At 37.8% G+C, this 17,710-nt stretch overlaps 2 protein-coding genes across 2 annotated transcripts in view; one reads left to right on the forward strand and one right to left on the reverse strand.

Annotated features, from left to right (window-relative positions):
• Positions 1-1,195: 1,195 nt before the first annotated feature.
• On the forward strand, positions 1,196-12,955 carry CHODL (chondrolectin). Its single transcript, XM_010138034.1, has 7 exons — positions 1,196-1,274; positions 1,582-1,894; positions 3,123-3,280; positions 6,101-6,148; positions 6,531-6,614; positions 8,228-8,330; positions 12,418-12,955. The coding sequence occupies exons 1-7, from the start codon at positions 1,196-1,198 to the stop codon at positions 12,500-12,502; spliced, it is 870 nt and encodes a 289-aa protein (XP_010136336.1). The 3' UTR covers positions 12,503-12,955.
• Positions 12,956-16,256: 3,301 nt separating this feature from the next.
• Positions 16,257-17,710, reverse strand: part of LOC104495106 (enteropeptidase-like) — a gene marked incomplete at its 5' end in the record, with an annotated part of 5,519 nt that continues 4,065 nt past the window's right edge. The window contains one exon of the mRNA XM_010138035.1: positions 16,257-16,412. Coding sequence (XP_010136337.1) covers positions 16,257-16,412 — 156 coding nt within the window. The remainder of the gene's footprint in view (positions 16,413-17,710) is intronic.

A 17,710-nucleotide genomic window follows, 5' to 3' on the forward strand; every position in this document is an offset into this window, starting at 1 on the left:
GTTGCGGCTGATAAGTGAAGTTGGTTCATTCCACATCTTGTATATGTTGAATAAACTCTAGAGAATCTCACTAGTTGAAGATTATGATAATTATGTTTCCTTCTAAGGAAAAAGCCATGAGTATTTCTCAGCCAAAGAACTGGAAGGAGTAAACATTATTCCTTTATTTGGCTTTTGATTCTTTCACAGACATTACTCTGAAGGGTAAGCAAAACCCGATGTGAATGCAGTAGGTCTAGTGCTCTCTGTGAAAGTATCATAGAGCTTCATTACAGTACCCGGATAGTATTGTGATACCTGCTAGTATCCGGAGTTTCTGTTGGCTGTGTCAAGGGATGTTAAGAATGTGGCTGCCTCTTCCAGCACCTCCAGTCCCAGCACTCCCTCCTGCCTGGCCACCCATGCCCACCCCAGTACCTCTGAGTTGAGGGATGTGGCTGATGCTTTACCGTTTGCTGGTTCAACCAGTAGCAGAGCTGAGTGGGTATCCCAGTGCCACACAGACAGGACACTGACATGATCATCACACAAACTGCCACAGACAAGACACTGTCTTTAACAGGACCCATGTGCAGGATGCACATCATAGACCGCCAAGTCCCCTCTGCCTTGTGAGCTGGCAGAGGTAGATGGTAACTGTGGAAGGCACACATGTGGACACAGACACACACACACACACCCATTTTACATGCAATTGGCCCCTTTTATACCTCTTTCTGTCTATTCCTTCTTTGTTCCTCCCCATTCCCTCACCCTGCATGGTTCCTCATCAGATTGCATAGTCCCAGCATTACCCCCCCAACATCCTTATTAAGTTGCAAAATACTATTTGCTTGCAGTTTCTTGATTGCCCACCAATTAGTGTGTCTGGTGAGGGGTTTTTATCTGGTTTTTCTCCATTATGTTCTCCTGTCAGGTTTGTGTCTGTATATTTTCTTCCTTTTCTAGTTATTATTCCTTTTTGCACTGAAAAAGTCACTGACCACTTACCCTTAAAGGGGCAAACACTTCCCTTCCATACACCTTTATGGGTTGCACTTAGATATATTATAGCAAAGAGCATCTATGAAGTCCTTGTTGATAGGACTCAAGATTAGAGAACAGAATCAAGAAACTGCTAGTTACTTGTTGCCACTAAAATTGAGAACTTTAAATATTTTTTTTCTCATCAAATAGCTTTGATTACAAAGTAAAAATGGAGCTGGCCTGTTACTATGAAGTAGTTAGGAAAATACTCTCCAAACAGATCCTGGCTTTAACAGAGTGCCCTGATGGTACTGTCATTAAAGTAGAGAATGTTTTTCTTAAGTTAGTGGGAGTCTTCTGTGTCTTGGTGAGTTTCACAGACCTTGGGAAGAAAGCCAGAGATTCCCATGAACTGTATGATATTTTCAATTTAAACTAAAGTTAAGGTCTTCAGCAGTGTCAGTGAATCACCTTGAGTCCTTTTAGACTGGGGCACAATAAAAAACCTGTCCTTCTCCATCACTGTATGCATGCTGTGCTGTATTATATATGTATTTTTTTTAGTTGTGTTATTTGTTACTATATGCTAAATGCTTTTATATTTATATTTTTCAGGTCAGAAGGTATGCTATGGCAACTTCAAGCGTTCTTGTTACAAGTTAGCTTATTTCCAGGACTTGTCTAGACGTGTGGGCTTTCAGGAGGCCCGCCAAGCTTGTGAAATTGATGGTGGGGCGTTACTGAGCTTGGAAAGTGAAGCTGAGCAGCAGCTAATAGAAAACATGTTGCAAAACCTCACTAAATCAGGCTCTGGGATTTCTGATGGTGATTTCTGGATTGGGTTGTGGAGAAGTGGCGATGGACTAGCCACCTCAAGTGCTTGCCCTGACCTCTACCAATGGGCTGATGGAAGTATTTCACCATTCAGGTAAGTCTGCGTCCTGGATTTGCTGGACTACAATCATAGTCTGGCCATGGCATGCAGTCCATTAGCAGTTTCGAGTCAGCCAGGAGCTTAAGCTGGGAGGGGCAAAAGCCAGGGCAACTGACCCAAGCTGGCGCACATGCGTATCCCATACCATAAACACCATGCTCACTGTAAAGGGGGATGCTCGGTGAGGACGGGGGCTTGTCCCCCTCTTCCTTTTGCTTCTCCCCATTCCTGGAGGGGCGTACTTACCATTCTGCTCCCGACAATTGCTTTCCCATTTATTGTGACTGCTTTATGCTCCCTGGGCTGAGTATAGTTTTGTATGCTTTGTGTTGGCATTAGTATTAATAGTATTTTGTTGTTTCATTGAATCTATTTTCATTTCAACCCATGGGTCTCCTCTCCTTTTCTTGATTCCCCCTCCTCTGCTGAGGAAGGGTCATCGAGTGATCGAGCAACAGCTATAGTTTAGCCCTGGACATGGGTTGGACATGGACAGTCTGTAAAACTGCTTATTGAGAAGGTGTCATGGAAAGAAACGGAGAGTGAAATGCCCAGCAAGTCAGGTCTTCTAGAAAGAAGCTTGAAGGCTTGCTGCCCCATGAAGCTAGTAGCATCCCTCCTTAACTTCTATAGATAAAGAGGAACTGGCAACCAGGGGTTTGAATTTTAAGCTGCAGAAGTATGGCATACTGTGGCTTCAGCCTGCAATTTTCTTTGCTCCTGTTTCACGAGTTTGCCTCTGTAATGGTGCTTGGAGGTTTGAAAACAGGCTGACAAGCTCTGCAAGACTCTGGCCGCCTTAAATCAATGAGCCAGCCACGAAGTAAATTAATGCATGTTATTTAGCGTAGGTTGTTCTGCCTCTACCATGTCTTTTTAAGAGCCTTTAATTTCCTGATTAAGCCAAAGACTACAGGAGCAGCAGCTCACAGGGCTCAGGGCAAAGGGACAGGTAAGAATCAGATAGAAGGGAAAACGTGTAGCAGGGTGGTAGGGTGTTATTTCTGCAAAGATGCTTCAACTTGCTAGAATTTTTTTTTTTTAAGATCCAGAGGTATGGATCCTAGGCCTAAACTCCTTTCGCAGAGGAGTTGTGGGAAATGCAACATATCTCTGAAGAGGATGGGGCCATTGGGTTTGACGCGTTTTCATTCTCCTTTCCTTGGCATGCTGATGAACCTTGCCTTCATCATCTGAAAGTGTGTCTTTATTGTACCACTAGAAATTGGTATACAGATGAGCCTTCCTGTGGAAGTGAAGCCTGTGTTGTGATGTATCATCAACCAACTGCAAACCCTGGTCTGGGAGGGCCATACCTTTATCAATGGAATGATGATAGATGCAACATGAAGCACAACTTTATCTGCAAGTATGGCCCAGGTGGGTGAAACTGAAGTTATATTTCACATGTGGGACATTTCCTTACAAAACAAGAGGCAACCATTTTTCTAAAGGAATCTGCAAATGTCTTGTGGCCTGTGGTACTGATTCCTTTGGTGTGTCAGTGCCTGAGCTGTCATTAACAGAGGATGTAACATATCAAATCTAGTAATAATTTAAATAAACCTATCTGTTGCCAGTAAGAACGTTTTCAAGGTTAGCTGCACTATCATGCAGGTTTATTTTAACTCATTCACTAGTTATTTTATTCTTCACAAAGTGTTTCAAGTGGTCATTTTCTACTTACCTTGCTCGCTATCAAGTAGGATGACCAAGACATCTCTTGGTCCTACTGTAAAAAAAAATTACACTGTCCTTTTAGTTGCAGACCTCTCTGCCTTTTTATACCAACTTAGGTGTGATGACTGTTTCAAAAAGTTTTTGCTCAAAGAATGTAATCCAGACCAGCAAGAAGAAAACTCTGCATTCATGCACGTAGACTTACAGATATGAAAAGCAGATGCACACCAGTTCAGATGGTGACAGAAAAAGCCAGCTCTTGAGCAATTTGGCTGTGCTTCCAGACATGACATAGGTTCTGTGTATGTCAGTAGAGGAAACATGAGCTATAAACTAGAACTGTGTGCAAACAGAAAAGGGACGTGAAAAGTAAACTTTCAGGTTGAGCCTGTAACAGATTCTGCTTTTGGTGGTACTTACAGTAAATAAAAACATGTTTCTCAGCAGGATTGTGAAAATATTTTCAAATCATTTATGGTGTTTGCTTTTCAAAAAGTAAGCTGAAAGTCAGAATGCATATGAAATCCTACTCTATTTGAGGAGCTATTTGACCTACCTAATTCTGCGGTTTCCTACCTGCCTTCTCTATGCTCATGATCTAGCAGTAATCACACTCTCTGTAGAGATCCAGGCGATTTTCTTCCTCCTGGTTTTGGTGGGTAGATAGCTTTCTCTTTGTTTAATTTCTTAATGGGGATATTAATGGCAATTAATATTGCAAGCAAATATTAAATACTTGGAAGGTTTGATATACTTGCACATTTTACTCTCACCCCTCAAATCTGTTCCTGCTGCTAAAATTATTAGGAACTATTTATGGTGATCAGTTATCATCTTGGTCGTGCAGGCGGTTCAAGGAACTGTGGCGTACAATTTTATCACTTTTATAACTGATCACAATTATTTTGAAGTAAAATACCGCAATAAAAATGTTTTAACTTGTTAAAATGACAATTTTATTTCAGAAAATGCAGGTTTGATTAAAAGGGCTCAGTTTTAAGTATATTTCATACTATTAAAAACAAAGTGTTTTTTATTATTATTCTGTAATAGTGAACTAGTTGCCAGAGATGTGATAAATACATATTTTTTTCCTGTTGCTTTCACCATCTGAAAAAATGCCAGATATTTTGGACCAGCAGAAAACAAAGTGATAACAATAACAATGAAAATGAATTTATATTTCTTTCACTATGTAGGAATGGATTACCAGTGCATAAGGAGGCATATAATAAGGCAAACAATATATAGGTGGATTATTATTAGGACTGACATTGTTATGCAGCTAAATACAGTACTACAGAATAGTAGCTATTTATTTTTCAAGCTGTTGGAATTGTGCTCTTTAGCAAAACAGACAATTCTTCAGAAATGTATTTTTCTATTGCATGCAGAAGAGGAGTAGATGCATAAATGTATATAAATGACATTTCTTTCACTGCCTGAAGAAAGTACCACAGTGTTTGTCAGAAAATTACATTTGCTATCTAAAACCTAATGAGACTTTCAAATGACCTTTATTTTCCCTGCAAATCACTGTAATAGCTTCAACAAAAGCCATTTGCAATACAAAATACATCCATTTTGCCAGGAATATTAAAGTGCCACATGCACATTGAATTTAATTTTGCCGAGTATCTTGTTTTTCACAACTTTCCTGTCTTTTTTGAGTATATGGTGTATGATACCAGTCATAGTCCAAAATACAGAGGTTTCAGGTGACCATGCTGAAGTTGCATCTAATTGTATCAGTGGCAAGTTTAGGGCAGTGCTCTTGCTTAAGCAGCAGCTACATTTCATTTTTCTAAGCCCTTTTTATAGTACCTCCCTTGACAGCATTTACTGTTGCAATGTTCTGTCTGTCTTTAGATCATATTGATCATTCAGTGATCTTAAACTTAATTAGACATTGGTAATTGCAACCACATTTAGTTCCTGTCCAGCTCCTGTAGGTTTGATTATGCAATCAAATTAAAAACTCATCTCCTCTTCTGCTGTCTAGAGCCAGCAACTCAGTTCTTTGTGGTATTTTTGATATCTTTCTTTATATATGGCCAAATGTTTATCCAGTGTCTACCAGAGTAGATGAAATAATTGTCTTTGTTCTAGTAGACTTTATTGCTGTTTTGATTTCTCCCAGCATTTTGTGTTTATCAGGACAGGACACTTGTATTGTTTGAGGATCATCTGCACCAATGAACCTTTGAATATGTTAGGAGTTTTATTCAGCACAAGAAATTAAGGGATTCGGTAATGGAGCCAGTATCCTAGCAGAGGCCACTGAGAATTTGAACTAGGATAAACCATAGCCCTTTTTTAAGGAGCAAAAAAGTATGAACTAGAAATTATTTGACACTAGTTTACAAATAGTCTTTGATAAGAAGATTAAATGCTGAAGAATTAAACAATTTTGAGAATTTATCTGTTTCAGTGATACTGCATGCAAAATAATGAAAACATCTGTTTTATTACACACATTTTTCATTCTTCAACAATCGATTTCAAATATTGATTTAACAGATAATGTCTTAGAAAAAGAATTAGGAGACAGAGCGGAGCCAGATTACGGTAAGAAATTTTGAAACATTAAATTGAGTTGCAATGGTAAATGCATAATTATAAGGATAGCTTACAAGGACCTCAAAAATTACTCAAGCTTAACAGGCATAGTTTAGAACTGGAACATAGGAAAAATGAATTCTTTAGAGAGCAATAGCTACAAATATATGGCTATTGTTCAGAATAACACTGCTCATAATTCTTGTTCCAGATGCAAATCCCAATTTTGCAATAAAATACTCTTTACGTGTTTTTATCCAGCAGTTTAATCTATCCTGAAAATGTTAATTTTTCCAATATAAATTAAGATTTAATTACTATAATTTTATTAACATCATAACAACATATTTTTTACTCATTATTTTCCTAAAATCCCTGATATCCTTTTCAGATATTTTTCCAACAGTGCCAGCGGGAAATCCTTATGACACGAGCAAACCGGAAGATCAGTATCATGTTATTGCTACTGAAACAGGTAACGTGTTCATATAAATGTAGTGTTCTGGTAAAAATATTAACAGTGGACTCAGTTAATTTAATCTTTGACAATTTCTATTTTTGTCAGTGGGAGGAAGCAGTCTATTTCCCCAGGAAGTGCCCTGAAAACATGTACTTTTGTATAACGTTTCAAGAGTTGTGTCAGTCCTATTTGTAACTGTGGAAACAGATTGTTTCCGTGTCTCCCCAAACTTTGATCCAAATCTACAGTTAAGCAGTCCTTGCACTGCTGTCTCTGACCCTGATAAGTCTCTGCCAAGACACAGGATTTCACCAGTGTTCACCCAGCTGGGGAGCATCTCCTAGGCTGTGGTAACCAGTTCCTTGCCTCTCCCCATCTCCCCACCTCTTCCTCAACACATGTAAAAACATATTGTGCATATATTATCTTTTATATCTGATCCTTAGGTCTCACAAAAAGGCACAAATGAATCTTTCCTAACAGATAGGGCATGAAGTTTTCAGTAGTCTGCAGAATAGGAACTGTGCCTTACCTCCCCCAAGTCCTTTGCTGAGATTTTTAGCAGAGATGGCACTTGGTATTTTGAAAACGCATACCAGCTACCTAGGAACTTGCTGTGATGCCCCTAGCTACTTCGTTTTGCAATTTATGTCCTGAACAGAGTCCTGACATTCATGAAGAGATGTAGCATGGCTTTAATTCAAGGAATTGAACATCTCTAAGAAGCAACTCAGGATTTTACAGGATGACACCATGGGATTATGGAAAGCTGATGCTCAATTTCCACCCTAGTTAGCTGGATTTGAGCCCATTTCCTAACTGATGTTCCTGTTGTTTGTAACTCCAGAGGAATGGATGTACTGACAAACTGTATTTTGAAATCGCTAATACTGTTTATGCAAACCGTGCAAAGACTCCGTATCTAAAACTCATAAACCCAACCTATTCAAATTTATTCTTTCTAGCAAAAATATGTTCAAAGAGGACAATGGGTAAGAAAACCTCCACATTTGTACGTTAAATGTATCCTGTTATAAAACACGGATGTATAGTTACTGAAAAACAGTCAGACTCTTCTGGAAATTGTAGACCCCATCCTCTGTTGTAGGCAGAAAACAGAGTCCCAGCTTGTGCCATTTCCTACTCGTCTTGTCCAGGGACCTGCACAGGAGCAGTTTTAGCTCTTTCCTGATTAGTCAAGAAGAGTGTACATCTGTCTTTTAAGGGGAGACAAGAGCAGGGTGTCTGTTCCTCTTGTGGTCCTGCACGGGTGGGAATCCAGCATGGAAGGGCAACTGACTAGGCAGGTTATAGGAACTGTAAAAATAATTGGCTGTAAAATGTACTCTTTTTAAAAATATTTGAATTTTCAATTACATAATTAGAAATCTTATGTTGATCCATATAAAAAATATGGGAATTTAAGTCCTTTAGATATATTTTGCACATCACTGGAGAAGTACTATTTTATTCTTGATATACCTTTTTGGGGCTCTTCCTAAAGAAGAAATGTGTGAATATTCTTTTGTGTAAGTTACTCTATTTCTGATGTATTTCTCTGGATTTTTACTCACATGATTAAGAGTATTTCAACACAGGGGACTTAAATGAGAACTTTTTTGTTGTAGGTATAATTCCAAATCTAATTTATGTCGTAATACCCACTATACCACTACTGCTGTTGATATTGGTGGCTTTTGGGACTTGCTGTTTCCAGATGCTTCATAAAAGGTAAAATATACTAATCCATAATGGTCTTATAATGCGGAATTCATATTTCCATTGACAAGCTATTCATACTGAAAGACTGCTTACCTCTGTCTCCAAATATACAAATAAGCATGTTTTCATCTATTAAAATCCAAGTAGTTTACAGCTGTTGCAGCTGAACATTCACCTTCAGGTTTTTCCACAACATGCTGAAATATTTCCAGGTCTCTCAGAGTATATTGCCGTTAGGACGTCACCTGTTTCTGACGAAGATGTCATTGCTGACCATTGGATAGTCAGAGCTACTGTCAGTGCTTCACGTCTTCCATCATGATTACCACCTATACAGCACCTGAGCTATAGGAGACAATAGCAGGGTCTTCACTGATTCTCGAACTCGCCCCACTTTCTGAATGAAAGGGCAGTTTGTGCAAAGATAAACCTAGGGGCCAGCAGCTGTTTAATGGTGTGCCAGTGTACACACCATACAAGCAAGAGATGGGCCACTGGAGCACACAAATTGAAGACAAAAAGCAGAAACGTTTTGAGCCACATGCCAGTGCAAGTGCTTTGTACATCATGTATCTGCTAAAGAAGATGCATGAAGTAAATAGCTATGTGAACATAGATGTAGTATCAAACAGACATACTATTATGCAAATGGGAGACATTTCAGTCTACGAAACAGGATATGTCTTGATTCTTGCTTTAAAATTTTTTGGACTTCTTACCTTTCCCAAAGTATGATATACCAAGATAGCACAACTTACTATTTTTTTTTTCTGAACTAGTCTTTCTGAGAATTTCAAGGATACTTTTCACTCTGCAGGTTTTTTTCAGAAGGCATTCTCAAGTTTATGTAATCCAGAAAACTTTAAACAGAAATATGTTTTATGGATAAAAACTATTTTGGTAAAATAACAAGAATAATAAACAGATTCACAAGCTGTTATCCCTCTTGAAGAGCAGGAATACTAGTAAGGAATATGATATCACTGTTTTAGGAAATTAGAAAAAAATTCCTCTTTATTTTTAGTCTTTAATTTTTCCTTGTGGTTTTTATTTAACATTTTCTGCAGATAGATGAAATATCTTATTTCAAGTGAGAAAACACTCTAAATGTCAAGTCTGCTTATATATATATATGAGTGTATGGTGATGTTCACAGCACTCCTTAATAATGTGCCTGTTTGAAACAAGTAATCATAAAGAAAAGTTGTTATGAGGTCTGCATCATAAACTAAATTTACACACTTTCCTATAAGGAAAATGTGCATTTTCCAACAAGTCTTATGGCAGGCAGATTCATGCTTGTGAAAAGTTGTATCCAAACCTGGGCACTGAGCCTCTAGAAGCTTGGAAGCTTAAAACCAAAAGAATAAGGGAATCGTATGTATTACAGCAGCATTCATATAAGTAATCTAAATCTGAAGCCTTTATTACAGTGGGCATGGTTTTCTTGGTAAGTATGATGTACGTGTTCTGGCAGCTCTTTTTCTCCCCAGAGGACGTTCAGGGCTCAAATACTCCTGGGAAAACATGGCACACTGAAATCAATAGAAATAGTAGTGTTGACTTCAGTGGGCTTTGATCAGGCCTGTGATGCTATAGCAGTTCATCCAGAAGTAATTCATCTGAACTTCCAAGACTTAAAGGTTGCATGATACACATATTGGAAAGTCACCTTGGAAGACTGCTTTTTCTGTCAGCTGATTAGTTTGGTAGATTAAATGATGCAAAAATCAGGGAGAAAATGAATTTGAATCAAAACAGATTTTTTTTTTTCCCCCAGAATGTTTAGTTTGGGTTGCATTCAAGCTTTTAACTAAAGAAAATACAACAAATTTTCTTTATGATTCATTTAAGTCAAAAGAGGATATTCTGGTATCCCCAAAAATGAAGTATTATCTTTTTTATCTGTTGAAACAGAACTTTGTTTTTTAAAAATGTTTCCCCATCTGTTTTCAGTTATATTTCCACATATGACCTACCTTGCGAATCATTTTGGTTCATCACAAATACACAGTTCTTTGGCGAAAAGCAAATTAAAAAAAAGAGGCAAACACCGACCTTATCAGCTGGACACTGTTGAGCTTTAGGAAAGGGATTCAGTCCTGCTGGGGAAGGAGGGATCCCCAACTTTCCAAATGAACCTGACTTCTCATTCTTTTTTAGGCTTCCACAGCATGGTGACCTTTCCTCTGAAAGCCACAATCCATGGCCAACCAGGACATGCCTAGCTTGAAAGGTCATGAACTAATTTTGCCTGGCGTTGGGCTCATAAAGGGTAGCGATAAGGCGAAACAAAACATCTTCCACTAGCTACAGGGAAATGATCAGCTCATTCATGCTTAGATGCTCTCCCTTTCATTTTTTCCAGGGAAGCAAGGAGAAACTGCTTCAAAGACCCATCTCCATTATCATCTGAATGCCTTGCAGAAAGTTTAAATTCCAACCTGGTATATTTCTCAGTTTCTATGATTGCATTTGATGGTCAAAACAGCAATATGCTCAATCTATTTGGTGCATCTTCCTTACTTGACTTACTAAAACCTCTTTCCTGAACCAGATGTATAGCTGTTGAATATCAGCGTAGGTTCGCTGAAGATAAGCTCATTTTATACAGCTAAAGTTCTGATCCAAGGTATTTAGAAATTGTTCCTGCTTCGTGGCAAGGACTTCCCATTCAAAGCATTTCATCATTAATTTACAAACTATGCCTGATTTTCCAGTATTCATCTGGAAGTAGTGAATCAGTTGTTAAAGGAAGAATCACTTAGAGTTCTTGATTCCTTGCAGTTGCTTTGTTTATAGCATTGTGGCCTGATCTAAAGTCCGCTGAAACCAATGGGAGTCTTTTCACTTACTCCAATGGGCTCAGGTACATAATGCACTACTTTGTAGGACTTTAGCTTTAAGTCTGGAGGAACTAAAAACTAATGTATCATCCAGCTTCCTCAAAGTACATTTTAAATCAACCCATACTCACTTATAATTGCACACCAGGAAAGGAATAAAACTACGTATAGGACTGTTAGGATCTTGACTCCCAGGTTTCCAACTTACAGAATTGTGGGACTGCTTTTCCTCCTTTTTTTTTTTTTTAACTTAACTGGAAAAAAAATCAATATGAAATATTCTGGCCAGAGGCTGAACATTTTGATTGAAATGCAGCTGCAGTGGTTCATTAAGTGCCTCTTCTTTTCAGTAGACTGCCGTGCACTGTCATCTGCCATCTAAGTGAGGGAAGATGGTGTGTTGTGGCTGTCGTAGCAGAGATGCTAGCTATGTGGAAAGACTGGCATCAACTTACAGGGTACCTCAGGGCTCTCTGTAAAGATTAGAGTGAATATTTTTGCAGCATTGCAGAGCAAGTACTTTTGAAACCAGTTTTATCTTTTTTTTGTTAAAAAAAAACCCCACAAAAACTAATATTGACAGTTTTGAATGAAAACTAGGCCTAAGGAAGCTTTCTACCAGTCATTCATTGCTAGGACTGATTCATGCACCATTACTTCATTAGATGTTAGGTCAAGCCCTGAAGGGAAGAGGCTTTCTGGTGTACACTGGCACCTAACAGTGTTCTGTTGTTACGGGGTTGCAGCTCCAGGATGCGCATGGGCAGGGTTATGGTAGCCCCCTCAGGGGTGGGTGGTCTCCACCCTGAGCATGTTGGACATGGGCTTGGGGGCCTGTGTGCTTCTCTTCCCCATATGTCCCCCCAGACAAAGGAAGTGCCCAGCCTCCCACCACCGTGGTCAACTGGTGTCCACACCCATCTCTGAACAGACCACGCTGTACGAGTAGGTGTGGTTGAATGTGAACTGAACAAATAAATAAATGAACAAGTACGGGCCAAGTCAGTTCAGTTCCTGGGAGGAGTGCTGCTAAGGAGGGTGGTCTGGTAGCTTCGGTAACAGTTGCTCATCTCGACCCACTGCTGCAGTGCTAAGCTTGGTGCAGCATGGGCATGACCCTTTCCTGGACAGGAACCTATGTCATGAAAGCAATAAAAATGGTCTTCAAATAGGGGATGAAATAACCAGGTCTGATCACAAACCTGCAAAGGCTCACATGCACTGAAAAAGTTTATATTTTTATTTTTCAGTAAAGGAAGAACAAAAACCAGTCCAAACCAGTCCACACTATGGATTTCAAAGACGCCTAGAAAGGACAGTAGCATGGAGGTATAACAATTTACTGACTGAGAACAAAGCAAAAATAACATTTTGCAGTCAGGCTGTATTATAATGTCTTTGAAGAATGAGCTTGGAATGGCTTGAAAATGCAAAGGATCTACAAGAATGAACTGTAAGCTCCCCCTTGAGGCAAATGTTCAGATCATTTTTATATAATGTTTGATTATTAATTCAGTAACAAAATATGCCATGCTAAATAAAGGGTATGTGTTTATTTTGCTAGGAAATGTAAGTTAGCTAGTGGTAAGCAATGAAATGAACAGAACATTTGAGATTTTTATGGGGAAATATCTACAATGTATATCAGTTTTAAGACAGTTTGTAGTTAAACAAACCCTCTTTGTTTTCTTTAGTCTCTCATGCATTGTAACCTAGTTGATGTACTGTAAATGGAACTGACAATTTTACAGTGTAACAATTATTTATCTTTGCATAAATGTTTGATACAAAACGTTTGTTTAGTATTTATTTGCACACTTAACTCAGCTTTTGATCCTCAGGCACACAGATTGTTTTATTGAATATTAACATGGTCACTGGCAGAGTAGCCATCATGTTGTGATAACAATCTAATGTGGCAAAATTCAAGTATTCGTAAAAGTCAGTTGATGTCGTATAATGAATCTATTTTGCCAGGGAATGACCGCAACTTCTTGACATAATGGTCCAAGGTCAACATAAATTACTTGGCAAGTGATACCTCCTTAATAAGGTGTTCTTTGGAGGCAGCCATTAGTTGTAATTTATGTAGAATATTTTTTACTTTTTCTGAGCAGAAAAAGTAATATCAAAATGGGCAAGCATTTAAGATTAAAATTACTTGTTTCAGTAAATCTATGTAAAAAAGACATTAAGGATCATTTAAATATAGCTAATAGAAGACAAATGGCTTTTCTTGGAAGTGGCACTAATAGATTGATCTCAACATTACTGAAACTATCAGCTTGTAAGGTGTTAATTACCTTAATTGATAGACATTTTTAGAAGTAACCCTGATGCATTTAAAGTCTTCTTTTAGAGTTGTTACTAACATCATTAAGGCCCATTCTCTCTGGTTCCTTAAGAGCCTTCTGTGCCATGAGAATGGTTTTACCAGTCATTAGGAGCAGATCTCAGGGTGGTAACAACAGCACTCTAGCTGATTTGTTGGTGACAGTGTGGTGCGATAGCAGAAGGTTAAGGGGCTTTGCTGCAGTTGCAGCAAGAGTTCGAGAGCATAAGTTTGAGCCAGTTGGCTTTGCATTAAAACAGATTCAAAACTACTGCTGGATGGAAGTGGAGGAGAAATGCAAAACTGTTTTACTCTTTGGGGTGCTTACACTGTGCTAGCTGATGTTGACCATAGCTTTGAGTTTGAGACAAATGTGTATCAATTTTTGAGTAAAGAAAAAAACATTTAAAATTCAGTACTACTAATTGTGCAATTTTAATTGGCATTTTAAAAACATTATACTCCCATGGCTACTATTTTCCCTGGGGAATATAATTTTTTTATTTTCCCATAGTGATCTTGGCCTTTTGCAAACAAGAAGCATTTGAGAGAGAAAACTCTACCTTCTTTAATATTTTAACCTTTTTTGGGTGCAAGCAAATGTAAATCTGCATCAAGCTTCCACCCTCCATGTCAAAACATCTTGGAACCGTGACTCCATTGAAAATGATTCGTGCTGCCCATGTGTTTCAACAAAGTAACAACTGGTTAATATACAGGCAACTGAAGAAATGGATGCTGAATGAAGGACAGAATATGGTCAACTTAAGGTTATGTTATTTTTATCTAGACAGAAATTAGTTGAAATAAAATGTTTTTTTTTAACTATACTAGTCTATATCACAGATATGTTTCTAAACCAGAGTTTATAATAGGAGATTTTTTTAGTCTGATGGGATGGTTTATTAATGTACACCTCAAAATACATCTGTGCTTTGCATTTTGGGAAGTAAAAAATACACAAACAGAAGTATTTTACTGTATTTCTGGGAAGCACATTGTCTAGTGACTGGATCTGCTTTGAGTTGGCTCATGTATTTCATTAACAGACTGAAACACAATTTACAGTAGTGATGTATGGTAAATATTGTAGAAATCACATCACATTTTAATTAAGCATTTTAATGTAATTGCTTCATCTGAGTCAATTTATACTGAATGCGCTTTATTTTCAGTGGCTGTTTTCAAGTGAAGAAAAGCAACAGGAGGAATAGCAGTCCACTGCAAAAGATAGATTTTGCAACTTTAACATTTTAATGTTAAAAAACCTGTGGTTTATATGAAAGAAGGTGTCTAAAACACTTATTATCTTCTTTCTGGCTTAATTACATCTGTGTTCCTTGTCATCACAGATGGATTGATAAAGCTAAATATTTTGGTGCCAACCTAGTCCTCTAATGCTTATGAAGACCTGAAAGTTTAGGACTTGATATTTTTCATCTGTGACTGCCAAACTGTGTTTGTAAGCTAGGCTTGTATTTTGAAAACGTTATATCGTCATTTAGCATTGTAAGCACCAAATGTGGAAGCTCCTTCGAAAAATCATACACCTACATGCATATGGGTGGATGCACATTCACGGTAAGTTATAAAGCATTTTGTGTCTTTGTACAGTATTTTGGAATTAAAAAAATATTAAATTCCTGTACTAGGCTGGAAACAGAAATAAAGAAAATACATCATATTAGACTAACATTAAGAAACCATGAAATTTAAGGCATTTCAACAAGTAGACAATTATATTTTACTATAATAAGAAACCTATTTAGAAACCCTTTAGAATGCTCTATTGGGCTATCGTGACAGTTTGTATACAAAGCACAAAATTGGTATTAAAAAATCACCAGTACGGAAAAAGCATCTAATATATCAAGGGAACCTGATTACTTCTTATTCACCAAGAATAGCTAATACTCATTATTGTCAGATGTTTTTAAAAAACATTACTTTTTATGAGAGGAAGTTGCAATATTGTGAGTCTGTGCTTGGATGTACACAAGCACGTATCTATAGTTGCTTGAATAATTGCCAAAACACTTGCCTTAAAAGAAAACTAAAAAGCTCTATTCAGTCCTTATTTAACTCTATTAATTCCAAATGAATTACACAAGAGAGAACTTCTGGCTTACATTCAGTTTATTCATTAGAAAGCAGCATGATGTATGATCAGCCTTTATGCACAATCCATAAACCTCACTCCAGAGCTTTTTTGTAATAGACTAGACAGAGGAACTCCCATGAGCCCAGTTTAAAAAGATAGCATATACCTTCATTTTGATAAGGTGTGAGATTACTGAGAAGTTTTGACTATGTATTGAAATGAAAATGCATGTTGAAAAATATAGTGTAAAAACATAAAAACAGATAATGGTTAGGCTGAAATTAATTTAGACCATTTTTTTCAATAAAGCATTTGCAGTTTGCAAACTTTATTTTTTTTACTGCCTGTGCTTTGTAAAGCCCTCCACTATGTATTTAAAGCCCTGGTGTTCAAAGAACCTGTTTCCCCAAGGTCTCATCTAAAAGAAAAAGTAAAATGATAAAACTTTATTGACACAACCACAGCATCTGTTTTGAAATATTGCTCTCAGCTGGTAATGGATTTCTTAATTATTCACATATTCCTCCCCAAAATGTAAATACTTATTCAGTTTCTGTAAGAAACTGTGAGATTGAAATGCCAGTCTGGTTTACATCATTATACAATGGTATACTTTCAACCTTTACATTCTATTTCTGTAATTTAAAAATATCAAGCTAATAGATGATATTTTTGATCCAGTCCACAAACATGGTGACTCGAACGTACACTCCTGGTCGTTTGGGAAGTGAACAGTTGTAGCCAAAAGATGTTACGCCAACCAAAAACCACTTATTGCCATCTTCAGATGTCAGAGGGCCCCCTGAATCTCCCTGCAATATGAAATTTGAAAGATAAAATGAATAGAGTAAACTCTAAGGAAGAACCTGTTTGTGATGTTTTGTTCATGTTAATCCTTAATCATAGACATTGTTTATCTTGGGTATCACGTGAGATCAATATGAATTGTTCCATGTGAAAAGATTCTTGACATAATCTATTTCCTTTTTTTCTTTTTCTTTTAAAAGGATGTGATCTTAAGCTCTTATCGATCTTTCAACACAGGCCTAAGTAACTTTTTTTTTTTTTACTTATTGCTTCTACATATAACCTTTCATCTTTCTCAAAGCCTGGGTAAATGTGTAGGATTATTTTTTAGTTTAATCTATTCAGCCAAGATGCAGTTCTCTTTTTGGTCACTCCCTCGTTTCTGCAATTTCAAATTCAGAGAAAAAGATGGCAAGATTGCTAGAAGAAGTGTCCTTTTCTCACATCTCCTTCACAATAGTTTAGCAGATGTAGCATTGCAATAGATTGTGGGAGACCAAATTTGATTCATCCCATCCCACAGCCTGAGTGGAATATGTCAGCCACAAGCATCTTGTTTTGATGAGAAAGAAAACAATGACTATTTTTCACTGTCAAGTTAATTGAACAAGTATTATTTTTGTCTTCTCATGGCCCTGTGAATGGAGGTTTACGGAAGGGTCCTGCAAGGATTCAGCTGTTAAAATACTTCTGCCCATAACTCTAGGGCATGCACAAATGGTCAAAGGCTGTGACAGCAGCCTAAAGGCTGAAGCACTATCAGGCCTCCCTTGTTTGTCCTTGCTCATGGTTGAATGGTCGCTGATCACCAGGCCGGTCACTTGTACTCTCTATCAGCCTATGGTGCTACACTGCTTTTTTTCTGTATGAAGTTCAGAAGGCAGAAAGAAAAAGAGGAAAGCCACAAAGGGTGAAGGAATGGCAAGTGAAATTACACTTGCATACGCCTCTCCTTCTGGACTAAACTAGTCAAAACCACTGATGAAGGCTTAGGTTGTGAGGGCAAGGCAAAAGCAAATACATGAGAGTGGTTCTCCTCAGGTCTCTTGAGGACCAGCGGGTCTCTGTGCTATGGAGTCCATATTGGTGGAATGAAAATTATGGGACAGCCAACTCTGACTACATCCACAAAGAGCAGCAGCACATTTTAAGCAGAGCTGGAATGGGTAAGAGCTAAATCCCCAGGAAGCAGCATATGGGATCAATGCAGACAGGCAATGTCTCCAAATTACTGTGGAATCCACTTACAAAAGGTGTCCAGAGTCTACAGATTCTGGGGAAAAGCATCATTGCTGTCTCTTTC

The sequence above is a fragment of the Buceros rhinoceros genome, unplaced genomic scaffold, assembly GCF_000710305.1.
Source record: "Buceros rhinoceros silvestris isolate BGI_N320 unplaced genomic scaffold, ASM71030v1 scaffold14666, whole genome shotgun sequence".
Classification (NCBI taxonomy): Eukaryota; Metazoa; Chordata; class Aves; order Bucerotiformes; family Bucerotidae; genus Buceros; species Buceros rhinoceros.

Bases quoted from the DNA above. Each gene is read 5' to 3' on its own strand.
- CHODL (XM_010138034.1), top strand. From the start codon at position 1,196: ATGGAGCTGGCCTGTTACTATGAAGTAGTTAGGAAAATACTCTCCAAA. The intron at 1,275-1,581 runs GTACTGTCATTA...TATATTTTTCAG, and splicing joins TTTAACAGAGTGCCCTGATG to GTCAGAAGGTATGCTATGGC. The intron at 3,281-6,100 runs GTGGGTGAAACT...TTGATTTAACAG, and splicing joins TATCTGCAAGTATGGCCCAG to ATAATGTCTTAGAAAAAGAA.